The sequence below is a fragment of the Anolis sagrei genome, chromosome 11 (assembly GCF_037176765.1).
Source record: "Anolis sagrei isolate rAnoSag1 chromosome 11, rAnoSag1.mat, whole genome shotgun sequence".
In the NCBI taxonomy this organism is placed as follows: Eukaryota; Metazoa; Chordata; class Lepidosauria; order Squamata; family Dactyloidae; genus Anolis; species Anolis sagrei.
The window spans coordinates 15,598,103-15,617,872 of record NC_090031.1 but is presented as its reverse complement, the minus strand read 5'-3'; the positions used below and the strand labels follow the sequence as shown (position 1 = coordinate 15,617,872).

The window sequence follows — 19,770 nt, the reverse complement described above, 5'->3', positions numbered from 1 at the left end:
CAGCCACGTGTTCCAGCCCATGTTTATCCTGGCACTGGATGCCCACATGTCTCCCACACTAGACCTTTCTTTCTCTCCTTCCATGACATGCCCTCAAGTAAAGAGACTGCCCTCCTACTCTGGTCCAAACTGTGTGACTGATGAGATCTGAGTTGTACTGCACAGTCAGACAAGGCCCCAGGTTTCCTTAAGTGCCCATACCTTTGCCTGATTTCAGTTCTCTTTCTCTGTGACTTTTATTGGGCGAGTGGGCTTATTGACAAAAGACCCTCCCCATAAATGTACAGCAGAGTAACTTAGCAGCAGCAGAGTGACCCAGCACCAGTAGCCCAAAGTGACAAAAGAACAAAAACACAGACCAATGTTATCTCTTCCATTGGAGGGTTTTCTTTGTAGTAAAACAATATGGTTGCACTATTTACAAGAACAAGGTTTCCCCAACACAAATAAACTCCTTTATACTTCCTTCTTTGCTTCCACACTGGGATTCTTTTTCATTCAGATAAACAGCTTCACTCGCACAGAGCTTTCTCTCGCACTGTAATTACACAGAAGCTTCACGTAGTACCTTTACACACAGCTTTACACACGAGGCCTTTACCCTGGGGCTTCTTTCTACATCAGGCGTCTCACACTAGGCCTTCTCATAGACTAAAGCCTACCTCACTCTGTGAGGCTTACCTCACACAGAGGCTTCTCTCACAGGCTAAGGCCTACCTCACACTGTGAGGCTTATCTCACATAGAGGCTTCTTTCACAGATTAAGGTCTACCTCACACTGTGACGTCTTCTCTCACAGACTAAGGCCTACCTCACATTGTGAAATATCCTCACAAACTGAGACTTTTCTCCCACTTAGGTTTACCTCAGACTGATGGCTACTAAGATGGCACACCTGTTTATATAGAAATGCAGCTTTTGCTGAGTCATTGCATTCATTTAACCCTTTCAGTGCTGGACTCACATTTTTGTAATTAAAAATATCTTGTTAATTTTTAATATTTCTGACAACTTTGCCCTGGAGTTGCCTCTTTAAATGCCTATAGTATGCTCCCTGGTTTATGGAAACTGACAACATGCATACTAATAACAAGAGGAGTTACAAATATCTCTGGGAAGATACTGCACAGCCAGAATCATAGAATTCTAGAGTTGAAAGAGACCCCTGGAACCATGCAATCCAACTCCCTTCGGCCATAGAGGAAGGCATGATCAAAGCACATCTGACAGATGGTCATCCAGGGACTTCCACTGGACTCCAAGGCAAAGTTTTTCACTCATTTGGGGTCAGGAAGGTCTTCCTCATGTTCAGGTAGAATCTTTCCCCTCGCACAAACAAAGCCCCCCCTCCCAGAAAGCTGTGTGTATTTATACTGACTGCACTGAAGAGGCCTGGTTTCACCTTCGCAAAGCCAAAGGGGAGGCGTTAGGGAGGGCATTGGGGGCCTGCATCCTCCTTGCTCCCTGGCGTTAACTTTCCTGCTTCTTTCAGGTGTATTCATGCTGGTGGCTGGAGGTATTGTGGCCGGGATATTTTTAATATTCATAGAAATAGCATACAAAAGGCATAAAGACGCCCGGAGGAAGCAGATGCAACTGGCGTTTGCAGCGGTTAATGTGTGGCGGAAAAACCTGCAGGTAGGACAGACCGTTTTTAGAGAAAAAAAAACCTCCAAAACAGGTGCGGTTGGTTTTCTTTTCCGTTTCGTTTTTGTTTTTCCCATTACTTCACCCAACCAGTGACTACAGTGCTATGTGGGAATAGCACAGGGACAGGAGCCCAAACCCCTCTGCAGCCCCACTTTCCCCACAGGCCTGCCCCTGGCGACGGGGGCAAAGATCCGCTCCTGCCCCTCCGGCTGGCATCTGCATTCGAGCCCCGGCCCCACGTCCTGCTCCCCATTCAGGCCCAGGTCCCTGGCAAGGAATGGCCCGCCACGCCCCACGCCATGCCCTCCCCTCTGAGATGGGCCTGCTTGGGCAAGTCACAACCTGTTGCCTCATGGGTCCTGTCCGAGAAAAGGAAGCCTCAGGGCCCCAGGCAAGAGGCCCAAGAGCAGCCCAAATGTGCGACTCTGCCCACACCTGAAGGATTTGGGGGGGGGGGGGCTGTGAGAGGGTCACTCCATTTTTTTTTTCATATCAGGAGCAACTTGAGAATATACTGCAAGTCGCTTCTGGTGAGACAATTGGCCGTCTGCAAGGACGTTGCCCAGGGGACGCCTGGATGTGTTACCATCCTGTGGGAGGCCTCACTCATGTTCCCGTATGAGAAGCTGGGGCTAAAAAACAGGAATTGGCTGTCTGCAAGGACGTTGCCCAGGGGATGCCTGGATGTGTTACCATCCTGTGGGAGGCTTCTCTCATCTCCCTGCATGAGAATTTGGGGCTGACAGATGGGAATTGGCAGTCTGCAAGGACATTGCCTAGGGGACGCCTGGATGTCTTACCATCCTGTTGGAAGCTTCTCTCATGTTCCCACATGAGAAGCTATAGCTGAGATGGGAGCTCACCCCACACCCCAATTCGAACCAGCATCCTGTCGGTCAGCAGTCCTGCCGGCATAAGGGTTTAACCCATTGCGCCACCAAGAGCGCCGGTCACTGCATTAACTCCTGTGCATTTGGCGCCACCAACGGCTGGCAGAAGAGACTGCAGGAGCCTGGAGCAGAATCGGAGAAGAGGTGGGCTGACTTCCCCTCTTTGCACCCCATGGGCAGCCTTATTGGTGCATGTCATTCAGTGCCCCTACCTATCATATCTATTTTGTGGCATTTTAACATACAGTCAGCCCAACCGAAGGGCTATTGCTCTTCGGGTAACCATGTCTCTCCCATCAAAGCCCAGGGTTATATCATTCTGGCCAGGAAGATCTGCACCCCTGCCCTCTCTATTATCTTAAAGAAGCAACAACCAGAAGTAAACAAAGCCTACCAGGATCTCCCAAGGAGACACCCCACTATCAAGAGCACCAACCAAGCCAGGAGAGAACGGGGCCCATAGGTCAACTCAAGAGAACCAGGCCTACCCTGTTTCCCCAAAATTAAGACAGTGTCTTATATTAATTTTTTGCTCTCAAAGATGTTCTAGGTCTTGTTTTCAGGAGATGTCTTATTTTTTCAATGAAGAATTCACATTTATTGTTGAACAAAAACTGAACATTTATTATATACTGTACAGTACAGTGTTCCCTCACTACTTCGCGGTTCGCTTTACATGGACTCACTGTTTCACAATTTTTTTTAAAAAAGAATTTAAAATATTTACATTACAACGGGCCTCAGAAAGGGAGGCTGGTGTGCGGCCTGTTGCGTCCTGTCATTTTTTTGCTCATTCCTTAATGTACAAATAATGTATAAATATTATATAAATATAAATAATGTAAAAATATTACAATTAATGTAATATTTAATGTATAAATAATGTAAAAATATTACAATTAATATAGCGTCCCTACTTCGCGGATTTTCACTTATCGTGGATGGTCCTGGAACAGAACCCCTGCAGTAAGTGAGGGAACACCATAGTTGTCTGGTCACACTGGTTGCCTGACTCATACACAGGGCCACAAAAAAAGGGTTGTAAAGTCCCTGGCTCCCACACACTGTCTGGAGACTGTAAGGATCCAGTCACCAGGGGAAACAAACAAAAACTTTGCCAGGTCTTACTTTCAGGAGAGGCCTTATATTTAGCAATTCAGAAAAACTTCTACTAGGTCTTATTTTCAGGGGATGTCTTATTTTTGGGGAAACAGGGTACACCTTCCCAAGGGAGGGTTTGGCAACCTCCAAATGCCCTTTCCTGCTAGAGAAGGTGCAGAGCAGAAGGGGAAAGTCAAGCCTGCTGTGTATGACCCTGTTAAACAGACCAAAAACTCCTCACTAATACCACGTCCTTGTGTTCCACCTCCCTCCGTCCCTCTCTTTCTCCTTCCCTCGTTCTGTCCCTCTCCAGCTCCCCAAAAATCCCAGGCAGCCGTACCAAATGGGGCGCAATGTGCAGGGAACCAGAGCACATTAGTCACTGTCATTTTTCACTTGCCAACTTTCTAGAAAAAACCCTGCCCGGGGCCATTGTGGGGGGGACAGACTCTTTTGGGGCTGCCAGCCAAGCATGCCACCCCACGGGATATTATGACAAAGATACAAAGAAAGTACGCTCATTAGATCCGTTTGACAATGTAAGACTTTTTCACAGGAGGATTCCTCAGACCACTAGTATCTGGTACATTGCTAGAAGGTAGGCAAGTGGAAAGATTTCTTTGTTCAAGAAAAAAAAAACAAAAAAAGCAAATATATCTTATCTATAATGGGTTCTTTTTTTTTCTTTTTCTTTTGTTTCTGGGGGAATATCACAGTTTTGCCATGGCTATTTCTGGCAATGCCATGGGAAGGCACAAAAAAAGTCATCCCATCCCATTCTCTTCTCGCTAGCTTTTCTTTTTCTGTGCATGCATGCAACAACAACAAAAAACCGAGAAAAAAATAACCGGAAAAGGAGGAGGAAATGTATCCCCTGTGCATGCTCCGTGCACCAGCGGGATACATTTTTGGTCACCCCCACCATGGGCGGATAGGGCCAGACCTGGTCCCAGCCACCATTATAGCCCACCACAAACATCGCAAATGGATTCAGGAAAAGGAGGGGAAGCAGGGGAAGCAGGGAGATTGGCTTGGGGTCCCCTTTTGCCCCGTCACTTGCCCCGTGGACCAGGTCTGGCCGCCTACCGCTCAGCTCTGCCGCTGTGGTTTTTTTTCTCTTTGGTTCTGTTCCTTTGAGTTCCTGCTGACCCTAACATCATTCAAAGCCTAAACGCTTTGCTTCTTCCCTTTCTTTTTCCTCGTTTCAGAAGTTCCGTTCTTGTTATAGTTTATTATTATTTTTTGTTATTGTTGTTTTCAAAATATTGTTTCGGAAAAAACAAAACAAACAAGTTCAAGCTTTGCGCCTAGCGTCATTGAAATTTTTTGGAATACCTTTTTTTTAACACACGATGACCTTCTCTTTCAATGCAGTCCTCTCTCTCTCTTGTGGCCGTAGGATTCAGCTTCAGAAAAGGCCCCGAGCATTTTTATTTAGTGGTAGGTGAAAGTGTCTCGCCCTCTCCCTCTAGTCAGGCCAGCCGTGGCAGGAAAGGGGTCGGGCGCAGGCGGCTCCCCCAGGGACCCCCACTCTCTCGCGGGGAAGACCACTCCAACTGGAGGCCTCTTGACCTGTAGCGCCCCCCAACGGCCCCTTCCCTGCCCCTCCATTCCCCTCCAGGGGCTCCTTTCCTCCAATCCTCATTCAGACCAAGCCCTCGCCCAGTGCCAGGACCCAGAGTCAGGGGCCACGTGCCACTTTTGGGACTGACAGCTGCTAAGGATGACTCAGTCATGGTCTTGACCACTGCCACCGCCAATGAAAGAAAGTGAGCCGGAAAGGAAAAATAAAAAAGAGACCGAGGCAAACCAAGGACCGTGGGGCAGTGTTCATGTAGGTGTAGAGGTCCAAGCCACCCACTGGAGATCTAATCGCTTATATACATATTCATTTTAGGATAGAAAAAGTGGTAGAGCAGAACCAGACCCTAAAAAGAAAGCCACTTTTAGGTCCATCACCTCTACCCTGGCCTCCAGCTTCAAGAGACGTAGGTCATCCAAAGATACGGTAAGAGGAAGAAAAACAATTATGCCCTCTTTCTTTCTTTCTCTTTCTTTCTTTCTTTCTCTCTCTTTCTCTCTCTCCCCCTCTCTCTTCTGCCATCCCATCAACTTACCACACGCCCATCCCGAAGCTGCCATAGCCTCATGTCCGTCAAGAGTCGGTCAGTCAGTCGGTCAGTCAGTCAGTCATTCCCGTGTCCCTCGAAAAAGTTTCAAAGCCCCGCTGGGCAAGGAAAAGGCTTGAATACCCTTGTAGTGTTCTGTGAAGAGTTTGGAGATCACTGCAGTGAGTTTCCTGTTTATGTTTTTGTTTCGTTTTTTTTCTTCTTCTTCCAACTGGATCCTTTTATTCCTTCCTTAAATTTTCCTCACCGACCTTTTAAAATGATCTCCCCCCCCCCCACCCTTCCTGCTGTTTTCTGAGTGTTCTTGTACCTGTTTTTGTCATTGTACGCCTCTAGCGGTCCCCGACGCCCCTTATTCTAACCCCCATTCTGCCCCAGTTCTATTCAGGCCACGTCTATCTAACCTACCTCACCTGGAGGCCACCTGTTTACCTTTACTGCATCCCTGACATGTGACTTTTGTTTGTGTTTTTAAACAAAGGAAGAGAGAGAGAAGACAGGATATAGGGCGAGCGTGGCCAAACTTTGGCCCTCCACGTGTTTTGGACTTCAACTCCCACAATTCCTAACTGCCGGCAGTTAGGAATTGTGGGAGTTGAAGTTCAAAACACCTGGAGGGCCAAAGTTTGCCAATGCCTGATGTAGGGTTTTGTACTAAAGTGACAACTCTCTCTGATCACAACTAACCAGGTCCGGAAAATAGCCAGTGGTGATTTGGAGCCTTAGCTTTTTTTTGGAAGGTAACAAAAATTAAAAAGAGCCAAACCAGGAAGAAACAATTTTTTAAAAAAGGAAAAGAAGGCAGGGGGCCCAACTGGAAAGAAAAGTTATTCCGTTTTGGCGGACGCCGTCTCCCACAGGGTGAGAGATGCAACCGCCGAAACCTTTGCTTGCTCTAAGCTTCTTGCTTCCCAACATGCCCCTCTGGGGGGAGGGCTGAGGGGTGGGGTGGGGGGGGGGAATTGCATGCACAACTCCACCAAGACCAGGACAAACCTCTCCCTTCCTCCCCGCCACAATTTGCATGGACCCTCGCCTGGATGCCACTGATTGCACGCTGGGACATCTGGTCAGCAGGGAAATGCAATTTCTGTTTTGCGCTACGCAGCACAAAGAACGGGCTCACAAAACTGCCTCTAAATTGTCCTTCATTCACCCCCTTCCCCTCAATCCAACCCCCATTTTATTTTGGAAGTAGACTTCTTGATTTCCTTTCAGGGAAGGGCTGTGTTCTTTTGTTGGCTTTGGGGTCATTTGCTCCTGGATCAGGACCTGGTCAGGGAGGCTTTAAGATGGGTTGCACACCTAGGAAGGTGCAGACGCTGGCGAGGGGACGACACCAAAGAGTGCAGAGTAACAACCAACAGATACCATAGTTGGTGCACAGTGGGGGGTTTAAGGAAACGGAAGGGTGGGCATCCCAAGGAATCCTTTAGAGATAGAAAAGCGATGCCACAGTCTCTCCTCAACTTCTTACAATAAGAGAAAAGTCGACCCAGTCCAGGCCAGTTTAGCCTCTGTGCTCTTCCCTTCCTTCATGGGATGGGAAAGGGGTCAGGAGGAGGGAGCTTCCCAGTTCCCTAGAAGAGAACTGGCAAGGCCTGGAGTCGTTCCTCTGGGAGTTCTGGCACTCTCTACCCAGAAGAATGAGAAGCAGGGGATGCTGAGCCTCTCAGGGATCTGACTCAGGGCCGCCATCCCCATCAGGTCAACAAAGGCCACTTTCCTATTGACAGAAGGGCAGGCACTGCTGACACATTTTTCATTATTATTATTACTATTAGTAGTAGTAGTAGTAGTTATAGTAGTAATACGATAATCAGTGCTCTAGAACAGGGGTCCTCAAACTAAGGCCCGGGGCCGGATACGGCCCTCCAAGGTAATTTACCTGGCCCTCGATCAGAGTCAACCTAAGTCTGAAACAACCTGAAATCACACACAACAACAATCCTATCTCATCATAAGCCAAGGGTGGGAAATACATCCACTATGGGTCAATTTCAAAATAAAAATAGATACCAATAAAATTACATTAACTGAGACATCAATAGGCTAAATGTTTCTGAATATTTACATAAAACCGCAATTCAAGATATGACTGCCCAATTCTTATTAAACCATTATTCTAACCTCCTTCAATGTAAATGTGCTTATTATTAAAATAATAAATATAATAAAAATAATAGAGTAAAATAATGAAAATGCAATAAAAACAGTAATAGAGTACAATAATAAATGTAGTAATAATAGTGTAACATATAGTAAATGTAATAATAATAATAATAATAATAAATAGATTAAAATAATAAATATAATAATAGGGTAAAATACTGTAAATGTATTAATAATAATAATAAGATTAAAATAATAAATGTAATAATAATAGGGTAAAACACTGTAAATATAATAATAATATAGTAAAATAATAAATGGAATAAAATAATACTAATAACAGAGTAAAAGAATAAATAACCTTGACTCGAGTATAAGCCGAGGGGAGCTTTTTCAGCCTAAAAAAGGGGCTGAAAAACTAGGCTTATACTCAAGTATATATACAGTATGTATATAAGTAGTGATAATCAGCTGCTGTAGAGTCCCAGCATGAAAAATAATTGGATATGACTATGTAGTGGCTGCAAGCTTTACAGAAGTACAATAGAGTCTCGCTTATCCGACATAAACATGCCAGCAGAATGTCGGATAAACGCAAGTGTCGGATAATACGGAGTCTCTGACTGTTACCCATCTGACATGGCGCTAGACACCTAGAATACCAATTAACAATAGGGACTCAAAGGATTAAGGCAAGGTGACGCCTCGGTGCTAGAGCGGCCCAGCAGGAAGTGCCCGGATGAGGAAAAGGAGCATGGAAATCATAGTGGGAAAGAGGGAGGATGCTTCCGCTTCCGGTCCTGCTTCTTTCCTCCCTCCTACTCTTTCTTGTCTTGTCTTCTTCACTTATTGGGAATGGAGAGAGAGTAGGGGAGCATTCCTTTAATTAAAGGGGAAATGCTGGAGGAAAAGGGGGCGCCAGATAAGATGGAATGTCAGATAAGCGAAAGTTGGATAAGCAAAACTCTACTGTACTACAACTGTTTTCCAGGCTGTTTGGCCATGTTCCAGAAGCATTCTCTCCTAACGTTTCGCACACATCTATGGCAGGCATCCTCAGAGGTTGTGTGGTTTGTTGGAAACGAGGCAAGTGAGATTTATATACCTGTGGAATAATGTCCAACTCTTGTCTTTCAATCAAGGCTAGCTAACACCTCCCAACAAAGGATTCCCCCAGGCAGAAAGCAGCCAGTCTTTGAAGCTGCAAAGCAATTAAATGCTAATCAAGGTGGCCAGTTGTAACATTTGCATTGCCTCCAACAGAGAAGAGTTCTTTCTCCCATCCTGGACATTATAACACACACATACACATAGAGAGAGTCGTATTGCCTCATTTCCAACAGACCTCTATGCAAATACCCTCAGTGATTGACTTTGCAGCTGCAAGGCCATTCAGTGCTAATCAAGCTGGCCAATGGCAACATTCACACTTGCCTCCCACAGATAAGAGTTCTTTCTTTCTCCCACCCTGGACATCATTCCACAGATATATAAACCCCGCTTGCCTAGTTTCCAGAAGACCTCTCAACCTCTGAAGAAGCCATAGATGTGGGTAAAACATCAGGAGAGAATGCTTCTGAAACATGGCCAGACAGCCCGGGAAACTCACAGCAACCCAATAGTAATGCAACAAGCTAAAATGTATTCTAAAAATTCAACATGTTGAATCTAAAATGTATTTTAAAAATTATTTTTTCTAATATATAATGATATAATTATAGCATATTATATAAATAGATAGATAGATTCAAAAAAGAATAAAATGTATTATGAAAGAACCCAATGAGTTAAATCTAAAATGTATTCTAAAAATAATATTTTTATAATATATTCTATGATTATATAATTATATATTTGGTATATATATATTTGGTATATATATAGATTTATATTGTATTATAAATCTATACATATCCGTTTATTATATATTATATATCTAGAATTACATATTATATATATATATATTACATAATTATATGTTTATAATTATGTATATTACATATACATATATATAACATATATATATATATATATAGATTTATTATTATAACAATATATTTCTAAATAAATATATAATTATATATTATATTAATTATATTATTATTATTTATTATAACTACTATACAATTGTAATACATATCAATTATATATATATTTATTATATTCTTATTACTATACAATTATAATATATAGTATAATATATATCAATTATTATATTATTTATTATTGTATATATATTATTGTATATATATATTATTTATTATTGTAATTACTATACAATTATAATATATTCTAATATATTATATATTAATTATTATATCTATTATATAATGATATATTTTTACTTTAGTATAATTACTATACAATTATATATACTATAACATATTATATATTAATTATATATATAATATTTTATTATAATTACTATACAATTATATATATTATAATATATATCAATTATTATATTTATTATATTATTTATTATTGTAATTACTATACAATTATAATATACTAATATATTATATATTAATTATTATATCTATTATTTTTACTTTAGTATAATTACTATACAATTATATATATTATAATATATATATCAATTATTATATTTATTATATTTTTACTTTAGTATAATTACTATACAATTATATATAACATATTATATATTAATTATATATATTTTCTTATAATTACTATACTATTATATTAGTATATATCAATTATATATAATTATATGTATAATTTATTATTTCTATAGAATTATATATATTATAATATATATATTATATACATATTATATATTTATTAGTATTATTACTACACAATTACAATAATATACAAATTATAATGATAAAGTGTGTTATGAAAAACTCTTTGAGGTGACAGAAGTAACTTCCTCAAGCGGTGGTGGCGTTACTGGTAACGTTACTCCTTTGCCTTGCAGCTTACCTGAGGAAAGAACGGGCGGAGTCTCCTCAGGAGCCTCGACGCCGCCAACAGAGGGCGAATTCTTACCTGAGGCTCTCTGGACTACCATTCTCAGAAGGCCCTGCGCGGCGGCCCCGTGGCCGTCCGCGGAGCGCTCGGCCAAGTGCATCCTGGGAGTGGTAGTCCACAAAGGAGGCGCCTTTCTCCATCCTTCCCTCAATATCAGCTCTTCCCATTGGACACACGGCCTGTCTATCAGACCTTCAGCGGTGTCCCATTGGACACGCCGCCTGTCACTCACACATTGGAACTAAAGTATGGGAAATACTAGAATAAGCTCTTAAAAGCAATAAAAGAGAGGTAAACGTGGGGGAAGGCTGTGTAAAAGTCAGGTTATCTTGCAATTCCAGTCTTGCACTTCCCTTGCTGAACTGTAATAATAATAATAATAATAATAATAATAATAATAATGGAGCTCTTGGCCAGGTCATCTTGCAATTCCAATCTTGCAAGTCCCTTGAATCATAGAATCAAAGAGTTGGAAGAGACCCCATGGGCCATCCAGTCCAACCCCCTGCCAAAAGCAGGAATGTTGCATTCAAATCACCCCTGACAGATGGCCATCCAGCCTCTGTTTAAAAGCTTCCAAAGAAGGAGCCTCCACCACACTCCTTGCTTAGCTCTAATAATAATACTATTAGTAATAATATATTGTCGAAGGCTTTCATGGCTGGAATCACTCAGTTCTTGTGGGTTTTTTCGGGCTATATGGCCATGTTCTAGAGGCTTTTCTCCGGACGTTTCGCCTGCATCTATGGCAAGCATCCTCAGAGGTAATTAGTAATTAGTAATACTTTCTTGCAGGGCTCCTTCACCATCATGGGGGTCATCAGCTCTAATAATAATAATAATAATAATAATAGGTTGCCGTGAGTTTTCCTGGCTATCTGGCCATGTTCCAGAAGCATTCTCTCCTGACGTTTCGCCCACATCTATGGCAGGCATCCTCAGAGCTTGTGAGGTCTGTTGGAAACTAGGCCAGTGGAGTTTATATATCTGTGGAATGATATCCAAGGTGGGAGAAAGAGGTACATGTGAATATTGCAATTGGCCAGCTTCATTAGCATTGAATAGCCTTGCGTTTTCAAAGCCTGGCTGCTTCCTGCCTGGGGGAATCCTTTGTTGGGAGGTGACAAAAGTTCTTTCTCCCACCCTGGACATTATTCCACAGATATATAAATCTCACTTGCCTAGTTTCCAACAGACCTCTCAACCTCAGAGGATGCCTACCATAAACGTGGGTGAAATGTCAGGAGATAATGCTTCTGGAACATGACTAGACAACCCGGAAAACTCACAACAACCCAGTGATTCCGTCCATGAAAGCCTTCGACAACACAATAATAACAATGATATTGGAATTCCAGTCTTGCACACCCCTTGCTTAACTCTTTTAATAATAATAATAATAATAATCTTATATAAATAAAAATGTAATGTTCATTTGTGGGATTAACATAACTCAAAAACCACTGGACGAATTGACATGAAATTGGGACACTATACCCCTAACAGACCGAGTGACCATCACTCATACAACCCCCCCCCCCCAAAAAAAACCAGCGGAAAGGGCTTAAAAACCCCAAAAAGCTAAATTACTATACAGAAAAAAGGGGAAGGAAGAGAGTGGGAAGGGAGGGAAGAAAGAAAGAAAGAAAGAAAGAAAGAAAGAAAGGGAGAGAGAGAGAGAGAGAGAGAAGGAAAGAGAAAGAAGGAAGGAAGGAGAGAAAGAGGAAGGAGAAGGAAAAGGAAAAGGGAGGGAGGGAGGAGATAGAGAAAGAAGGAGAGAAGGAAAGAAGAAAAGGGAAGGAAGGAAGAAAAGAGAAAGCGAAGGAAGGAGGGAAAGAAGGAGAGAAAGAGGGAGGGAAGGTTGGCCACAGTAACGCGTGGTGGGTACAACAAATAATAATAATAATAATAATAATAATAATATATTATATAATATACAATATTTGAACTCTTGGCCAGGTTACCTTGCAATTCCAGTCTTGCACTTCCCTTGCTGAACTAATAATAATAATAATAATAATAATAATAATAAACATCACACAGTCCTAGAGCTTGGGAAGGATTCAACTTGTGATTTTGTGATACAAAATCCAGCATATAGATCTCATTTGCTGTGACATACTGTGTTTTTGTGTCAATAATAATAATAATAATAATAATGAAGCTCTTGGCCAGGTTATCTTGCAAGTCACTTGCTTAGGTCTAATAATAATACTATTAGTAATATTAATGTGTTTACAATGCCTTCTTGCAAGGCTCTTTCGTTGTCATGGAGGTTATCAGCTCTAATAATAATAATAATAACAATAACATCAATAATAATGGAGCTCTTGGCCAGGTTAGCTTGCAATTCCAATCTTGCAAGTCCCTTGCTTAGCCCTAATAATAATACTATGAGTAATACTAATGTGTTTCCAATGCCTTCTTGCAGGGCTGTTTCACCATCATGGAGGTTATCAGCTCTAATAATAATAATAATAATGATAATGATAATGGAGCTCTTTGCCAGGTTTCTTGTCCACTTGAATACAATTTTTGCCTGGCACAGAAAAGACCCAAAAGAAATTTCCCAAACCTGGCCAGCTTAGGGTTCAAATTGCCAGCATTTTCAAAAAGCACAAAGAGAAGAATGGTGTTTAATTCTGTGATGCAGATATTGTAAGTTTCCCCACAAAGGTGTCAGTCGATAAACTTCCACTGGGTTCTGGGCTGCCAGAGATGGGTAGATGGATGGAGGGGGAGTCCCATCTTCCATGTATTATCTTTGGTATAGGCTTTCTCACTAATGCCCGTGTCCTTTTTGGACACTTTGGACACTTCCATGGGAAACTATCCAAGTACTAGCCAAGTACTGGCCGTGTAGCTTTTTTACCCCAGAGCAAAGAAATAGGGAGCTTTTGGGGGATTTCCAAACTGGAGGGAAAAAAAGGTTAAGCAGCAACAGCAGCAGTTTTAGCAGAGCAGAAGCTTCTGAGTGCAGCAGTAGAGCAAATGAGCTCCACCAATGACCAGAGCAGAGTCAAGTTTTCAAAGACACAACAGGACAATATTGGAAGAATGACATTTTCATTCAGGAAAGTTAAGACCTAGCTGTCCTAAGAGAATGAAAAGGGGAGACCAAACTCCCAGGTTGTCTCACATCAGAGGAAGGAAAGAGAGAGGTGTTGCCCTTTCATGGCTGGCTTTGGAATATATGCCAGGCTTCTATGAGCTCCAGAGAGGCCTCCTCAGATCCTGGAATCCCAGAGTTGGAAGGCCCATGCAGGCAAACATAGCCCAAGCCCGTCCCACAGGACCCAGGCCCAGAGAGGCCCATTGTGGCCAGGAATAGCCCCTTGACCCCCAAAGTCAGGGCCATGTCGTCTCCCGTCCCCACCGCGTCTGGGGAGGAGGGGGGGCTCTCTCTATGTGTGTGTGTGCGTGTGCATGCGTGTGCATGTGGGGTGGGGGGTGCGGGTGGGTGCTGCCCGCTGCCCTTCTGTGGCCCTTGGGGCGGGCGGGCGGCTGGACGGAGGGCCGGGGGTGCCGCCTGGGACGCCGGACCTGCGGCCGAGGATGCCTGTGTCATAGACCCTCCCTCTGATGCGCCTGCTCCCTACAGACCGCCCCGCGATGCCACCACCACGCCCAGAATCCGTGAGCTGCAGATAAGCCCTGTAGAGAAACCCCGGCTTCAGGAGCTGCTCGGCACAGGGTGGGGCTCTTGTCCTGAATGTTCATGCACTTTTGTCCTGTATCCAAAGTCCTACTGTATGATGATGATGATGATGACGATGATGACCATGACAACGATGATAATGGGGTCCAGGGAGCGCAGAGGCTGAGCCAGGGACTGCAGGAGGAGAAGGGACAGGGAGGGACAGGCAGACGGATGGCTGGACGGATGAAGGGGGCCATGGGGCTGGCGGTCAGGTGCATGGGCCAGGAGCATTCCTCTAGGCAAAGGAGCCCCTCGGCAGCCTCTTCGCAGGTGCACCTCTACGCTCCCCTCCAGGACTGTCTTTGGTCGCTGGCTGGCTTTGTGTGGAAGGGAAAGCAAAGGGTCTAGCGGATGATGATGATGATGATGATGCTGTCCTCTTCCCCTCCCTGTCTTCTGGGGAGCCCCTGAGAGATGATGCATGTCTCTGCTGTCCCGGCAGGGAGACCGGGAAGGTGCCGGCCCAAGGACAAAACGGGGCCCTCCAATGGGACCGGCAGCAGCCCCAATTCTGCCACATGGTGAGGCGTCAAGCGGGAGGTCAGGGAAGCAAATCCCTCCAAAAGGTCAGTGACACAGATCCTGGCCTGTAGAGACAATTTGGAAAGGGAGACAAGAACCCTCTTGGATTCTCAGGCCAAAACAAATCTAAGCCTGGGGGCTTCCGGGACGGCACCAGCAACTTGCATTTTTTGCAGCCCACCATCGCCATGGGGCAGAGGGAAGGCTGTCTGCCATTTTGTTTGAGAGTAAGAGTTTTGGAATAAGGTGAAATAAGTCAATGGGACTTCAAATGAACACATAAAGGTGTTTGCAAACATGCGCATAGACAGCAAAGACGAAAGGGTTTGGGGTATTTTCCCCATCCATAATACAACAAAAACTGATTGGTGCTTCCTCCAAGGCGGCACCAACCCTTCTCCGGCAAGGACAGCAGAGACCCACTCGTAGGCTTGTCTCTGGCATTTCCACCTTTCAATTGCCCATGGCCCAAACAAGCAGAGCCATGGGTGCCACTGGGGCCAAATTCAAGGCTGCTGGGGTTGCGACCGGGATCGGGAGGAGGGGGCTTGTGCCACAGACTCCAGGAGTCACGAGGCAGTGGGAGTCTTTCCAGCTTGGCCCTCATTTGGCGAGCCGCCCTCTGCATGGGCTGGCCCAGATCCCTGGCCCACGCCAGGTGCCACGTTCTGCAGCCGCAGCAGTGATGGTGGGACAACGGCAGGACCCCCGAGTGCCTCTTTGGACCGGCGGCCCTTGCATCATCCCTGAGCGGCCTCCCCGGGGCGTGCGTCTCAACCGGGTCTCAGCCCTGCCTAACGCCCAGCTCTCTCTGTCTGTCTGTTTTGTCTCTTGCAGCAGTATCACCCCACAGACATCGCCGGGCAGCTCAACCTCTCCGACCCCTCGGTCAGCACCGTGGTGTGATGCCCAAGACCCCAAGGGGACAGACCAATGGAGACTCTGACGGGTCCTGTCCGGAGGCACCAAAGCCCAGGCTTGGCCAGCCATCCGCAGCGTCTGCATTGCTTCCTCCCCTCCTGGCCTTCTTTTTGTCCTGGGCCCTTTGGATGAACCACACAAACACGAGGCCCACTTGACCCCCTTCCTTTTTCAGTCACCTTCCTTTGTGATGCCAACAGAGACGGGGATTGTGGCTCCCAACAGCCACAAAGGGGAGGCTGGGCGTTCTCTAAGCGGATGGAGCTTCCCTGGCAGTGGGAGAGACCCTCTTCGTCCGACACGCATGCGCAGGACTTCTTCCACTCCATGGCCACCACGTCCAATCTCTTCACACCACAACAGAGGGAGATGGAGGGGCTTCTCGTGGGCCATCTTGTACATAGCCCTTCAGGCTCATCTCATCCGGAGAGAGTGCCTCGGCGATGCATGTTCTCTGGCTCTTCTTGGGGAGATCCCTCCCAAAAGAAGCTGTTCTTCTTTCACCAAGGAGCCAGCGCCGTTCCTTTCCTGCTGACCACTTTTTGGACTTTGTGGCCTTGGTAAAGAAGGGTTTCTCCAAAGTGATGGCAAATGGGGAAAGCCTCCTCCTTCATCCTTTCCAGACAGCGCAGGGAAACATTTCCTAGCACCCGACTCTGAATGTTTTCAACTGTCTTAAAGATGGTTGTCCATATTAAGGGGCTTGATTCTCTCCTTGTCCCACTCTAGTTTTGGGATCCTGGTGGGTTGCAGGAGAAACTCACCTGGATCCCAGACCCTCTGCTCCTACCTGACTTAGAAAAGCCTACAGAATGGGTGCCAAGGCAGCAGGGCACGCAACTGAAAGCAGGCCAGCAAAACATGGTTTCAAACTCCATCCTGAGAGGTCTCCGGCTCCAGGATCATGTGAGGCTGAGCATGCAGCCGAGCCTGGTCTCTTGTCCACACTCACATCCTGTGTTGGGCAGCAGGGGGCTTTGTGGCAAGGAGAAGGCTAGGTCTGGGGCAAACTCTCCTGCCCTCTCTGTGCTACCACAGAAAGAGACATCAGGCCACCCTATTCTCTGACTAACCCATGGCTGCCAGCTCTGGTTGGAAGCATCTCCCTGAGGCTCTGCCTTGGCCATCCTTGCAAAGAGCGAGGCCCCTGTGCTCAGCCTATGGCAGGTGGTGGGCACGAATACCAACTAATGTGGTTTCATTCCGGGGTCTGCCAGTGAGCAGTGACCCCTGAATCTCAAAAGGCCAGGATCTGTGTAGCTGACCTTTCGGTGGAGAACAGGCGAGGGCTGCCACCCATTCTGAAGCATGACTTTGTGCCCAGAGTACTGGGAGAGGCACAGTCAGGCTCTAGAAGAAAACTCTGGGCCTGGTTTGGTCTCTCTGGCAATTGTGAATCTGTGAGGACAGGCATGAGGGTGGTGTTTGCCCAACTGTAGATGCAAAGGCTTTCCCAAGGAGATCAGATTGCAAGGCCTGAATTCAAAAACTACATTTGGCTTCCATGGGCTAGACCAGTGTTTCTCAACCTTCCTAATGCTGCGACCCCTTAATACAGTTCCTCATGTTGTGGTGACTCCCAACCATAATATTATTTTCGTTGCTACTTCATAACTGTCATTTTGCTACTGTTATGAAATGCAATGTAAGGTAATTACTGGGATTTATAGTCCACCCACAATCAAAGAGCATTCTGAACTCCACCAACGATAAATCGTAATGTCAGTATCTGATATGCAAGATGTATTTTCATTCACTGGACCACATTTGGCACAAATACCCAATATACCCAAATTTGAATACTGATGGGGTTGGGGCAGGTGTTGATTTTGTCATCTGGGAGTTGTAGTTGTTGGGATTTATAGTTCACCTACAACAAAAGAGCATTCTGAACTCCACCAATGATGGAACAGAACCAAACTTGGCACACAGAACTCCCAAGACCAACAGAAAATACTTAAAAGATTTGGTGGGCATTGACCTTGAGTTTGGGAGTTATAGTTCACCTCCATCCAGAGAGCACTGTGGATTTAAACAATGATGGATCTGGACCAAACTTGGCACAAATACACAATATACCCAAATGTGGACACTGGTGAAGTTTGGGGAAAATAGGTCTTGACATTTGGGAGTTGAAATTGCTGGGATTTATAGTTCCACTACAATCAAAGAGCATTCCGAACTCCACCAATAATGGAATTGGGGAAAACTTCACACAGAACCCCCATGACCAACAGAAAATACTGTATTTTCTGGTGGTCTTTGGCAACCCTAATGACGCCTACCTTGTGACCCCCGTCCCCGTGGGTCCCGATCCCCAGGCTGAGAAACACTGGGCTAGATCAACGTTTTGATTTTGGTGATGTTTCTGTGTAAAACAGCAAAGGAAACCTGGATGGGGTTGTTGTTGTTCATTCATTCAGTCGTCTCCGACTCTTCGTGACCTCATGGACCAGCCTACGCCAGAGCTCCCTGTCGGCCGTTACCACCCCCAGCTCCCTCAAGGTCAGTCCAGTCACTTCAAGGATGCCATCCATCCATCTTGCCCTTGGTCGGCCCCTCTTCCTTTTGCCTTCCACTTTCCCCAGCATAATTGTCTTCTCTAGGCTTTCCTGTCTCCTCATGATGTGGCCAAAGTACTTCAACTTTGTCTCTGGATGGGGTACCTAGCTTTAACCAAGCCAGCTGTGCCAGGAAGCCCCTACAATCCAACCAGGAAGCCTCTCATTGCAAGCAAGGAACTCAGCACAGCCACAGTAACACACAACGACACCTCTTGCTTTTCCAAGTGACCCTTCCTCCTCCTCCTCTTCCTCTGGCAATGTGTCCCAGACCAACGTTAGTCTGGAGTACATGTGCCAGAGTGCCTACCATGGATGAAGAGGCATTCACACACACACAACTGGCCATTCTGTGATAAGAACAGCAGCTCAGCCTCGGAGCAGGTCCCTTGCATCATGTGCAGGGCTTGCTCCCAGGTAGAGGTACATCTCCCCAGTAAGAGCAACATGGAACATGCAGTCAGGGTTGCCCTGGACTCTCCTGTAAATAGATGTTGGGTAGGTCGGGGTGGCATCTTAACGGGGCATCCGCATCTGTACATGATGAATAATCACCATATTTATTTACAACTGTACTGTGAATTTTTGTAACAGCTGACGGGTATTCTTCAATGAACTTCGTATGCCAACAGGAGTGTGCGTCTCTGTCTGTTCCTGAGCCAATGATAAGGGGAGGGGTGGCGGAGGGAGAGGCAAAACTGGCAACACTCCTGGCCCCACAAAGGACGGGGGAAGGCTGGACCTGTGGCTTCGATGTGCATAGCAGACACCCAGAAGCAGAGCTGTAGGACCATCTTTGGGAAAAGAAAGAAAACCGACAAGACTAGATTCCCATTTTCCCATTTCTGGGGAACGCAACAGACACACCTATGGGACATACAACCGACACCCCTTTTGGATTATGAGGGTTGAATGAAAAGTAATGCCTCCACCTTCTTTACTTGGGTTTGGATGGGAATATTTTAATAACTCAAACGCAGAAATAATCTTTCAAATGTGCTCTTTAACTACCACTATTCACTTTTCCACATAATCACCAGACAATTGGATACATTTCTGCCAACGATGAACAAGTTTTCTGAAGCCGTCACGGGAAAAGTCGACACTCTGTTTCCGCAACCAGCGTCTCACAGTTCTCTCGGCATAATGATGTCCCCACAGATCTTCTTTAATTATAAGGGGCAGAT

General features: G+C 45.2%; 1 protein-coding gene across 21 annotated transcripts in view; it reads left to right on the top strand.

Annotated features, from left to right (window-relative positions):
- Positions 1 to 19,217, top strand: part of GRIN1 (glutamate ionotropic receptor NMDA type subunit 1) — a 53,892-nt gene extending 34,675 nt beyond the window's left edge. For 4 of the 21 annotated variants that reach the window (XM_060757250.2, XM_067471921.1, XM_060757253.2 and 1 more), the window contains 4 exons: positions 1,493 to 1,638; positions 5,016 to 5,081; positions 5,539 to 5,649; positions 15,939 to 19,217. In XM_060757250.2, the coding sequence (XP_060613233.1) occupies positions 1,493 to 1,638; positions 5,016 to 5,081; positions 5,539 to 5,649; positions 15,939 to 16,007 (392 nt within the window). In that variant the 3' untranslated portion in view covers positions 16,008 to 19,217. Of the gene's footprint in view, positions 1 to 1,492; positions 1,639 to 4,197; positions 4,240 to 5,015; positions 5,082 to 5,538; positions 5,650 to 5,776; positions 5,932 to 14,480; positions 14,574 to 15,938 lie in introns of those variants that run through there. The other 17 variants (XM_060757254.2, XM_067471924.1, XM_060757255.2 and 14 more) reach the window with 12 other exon arrangements.
- The last annotated feature ends 553 nt before the right edge of the window (positions 19,218 to 19,770 follow it).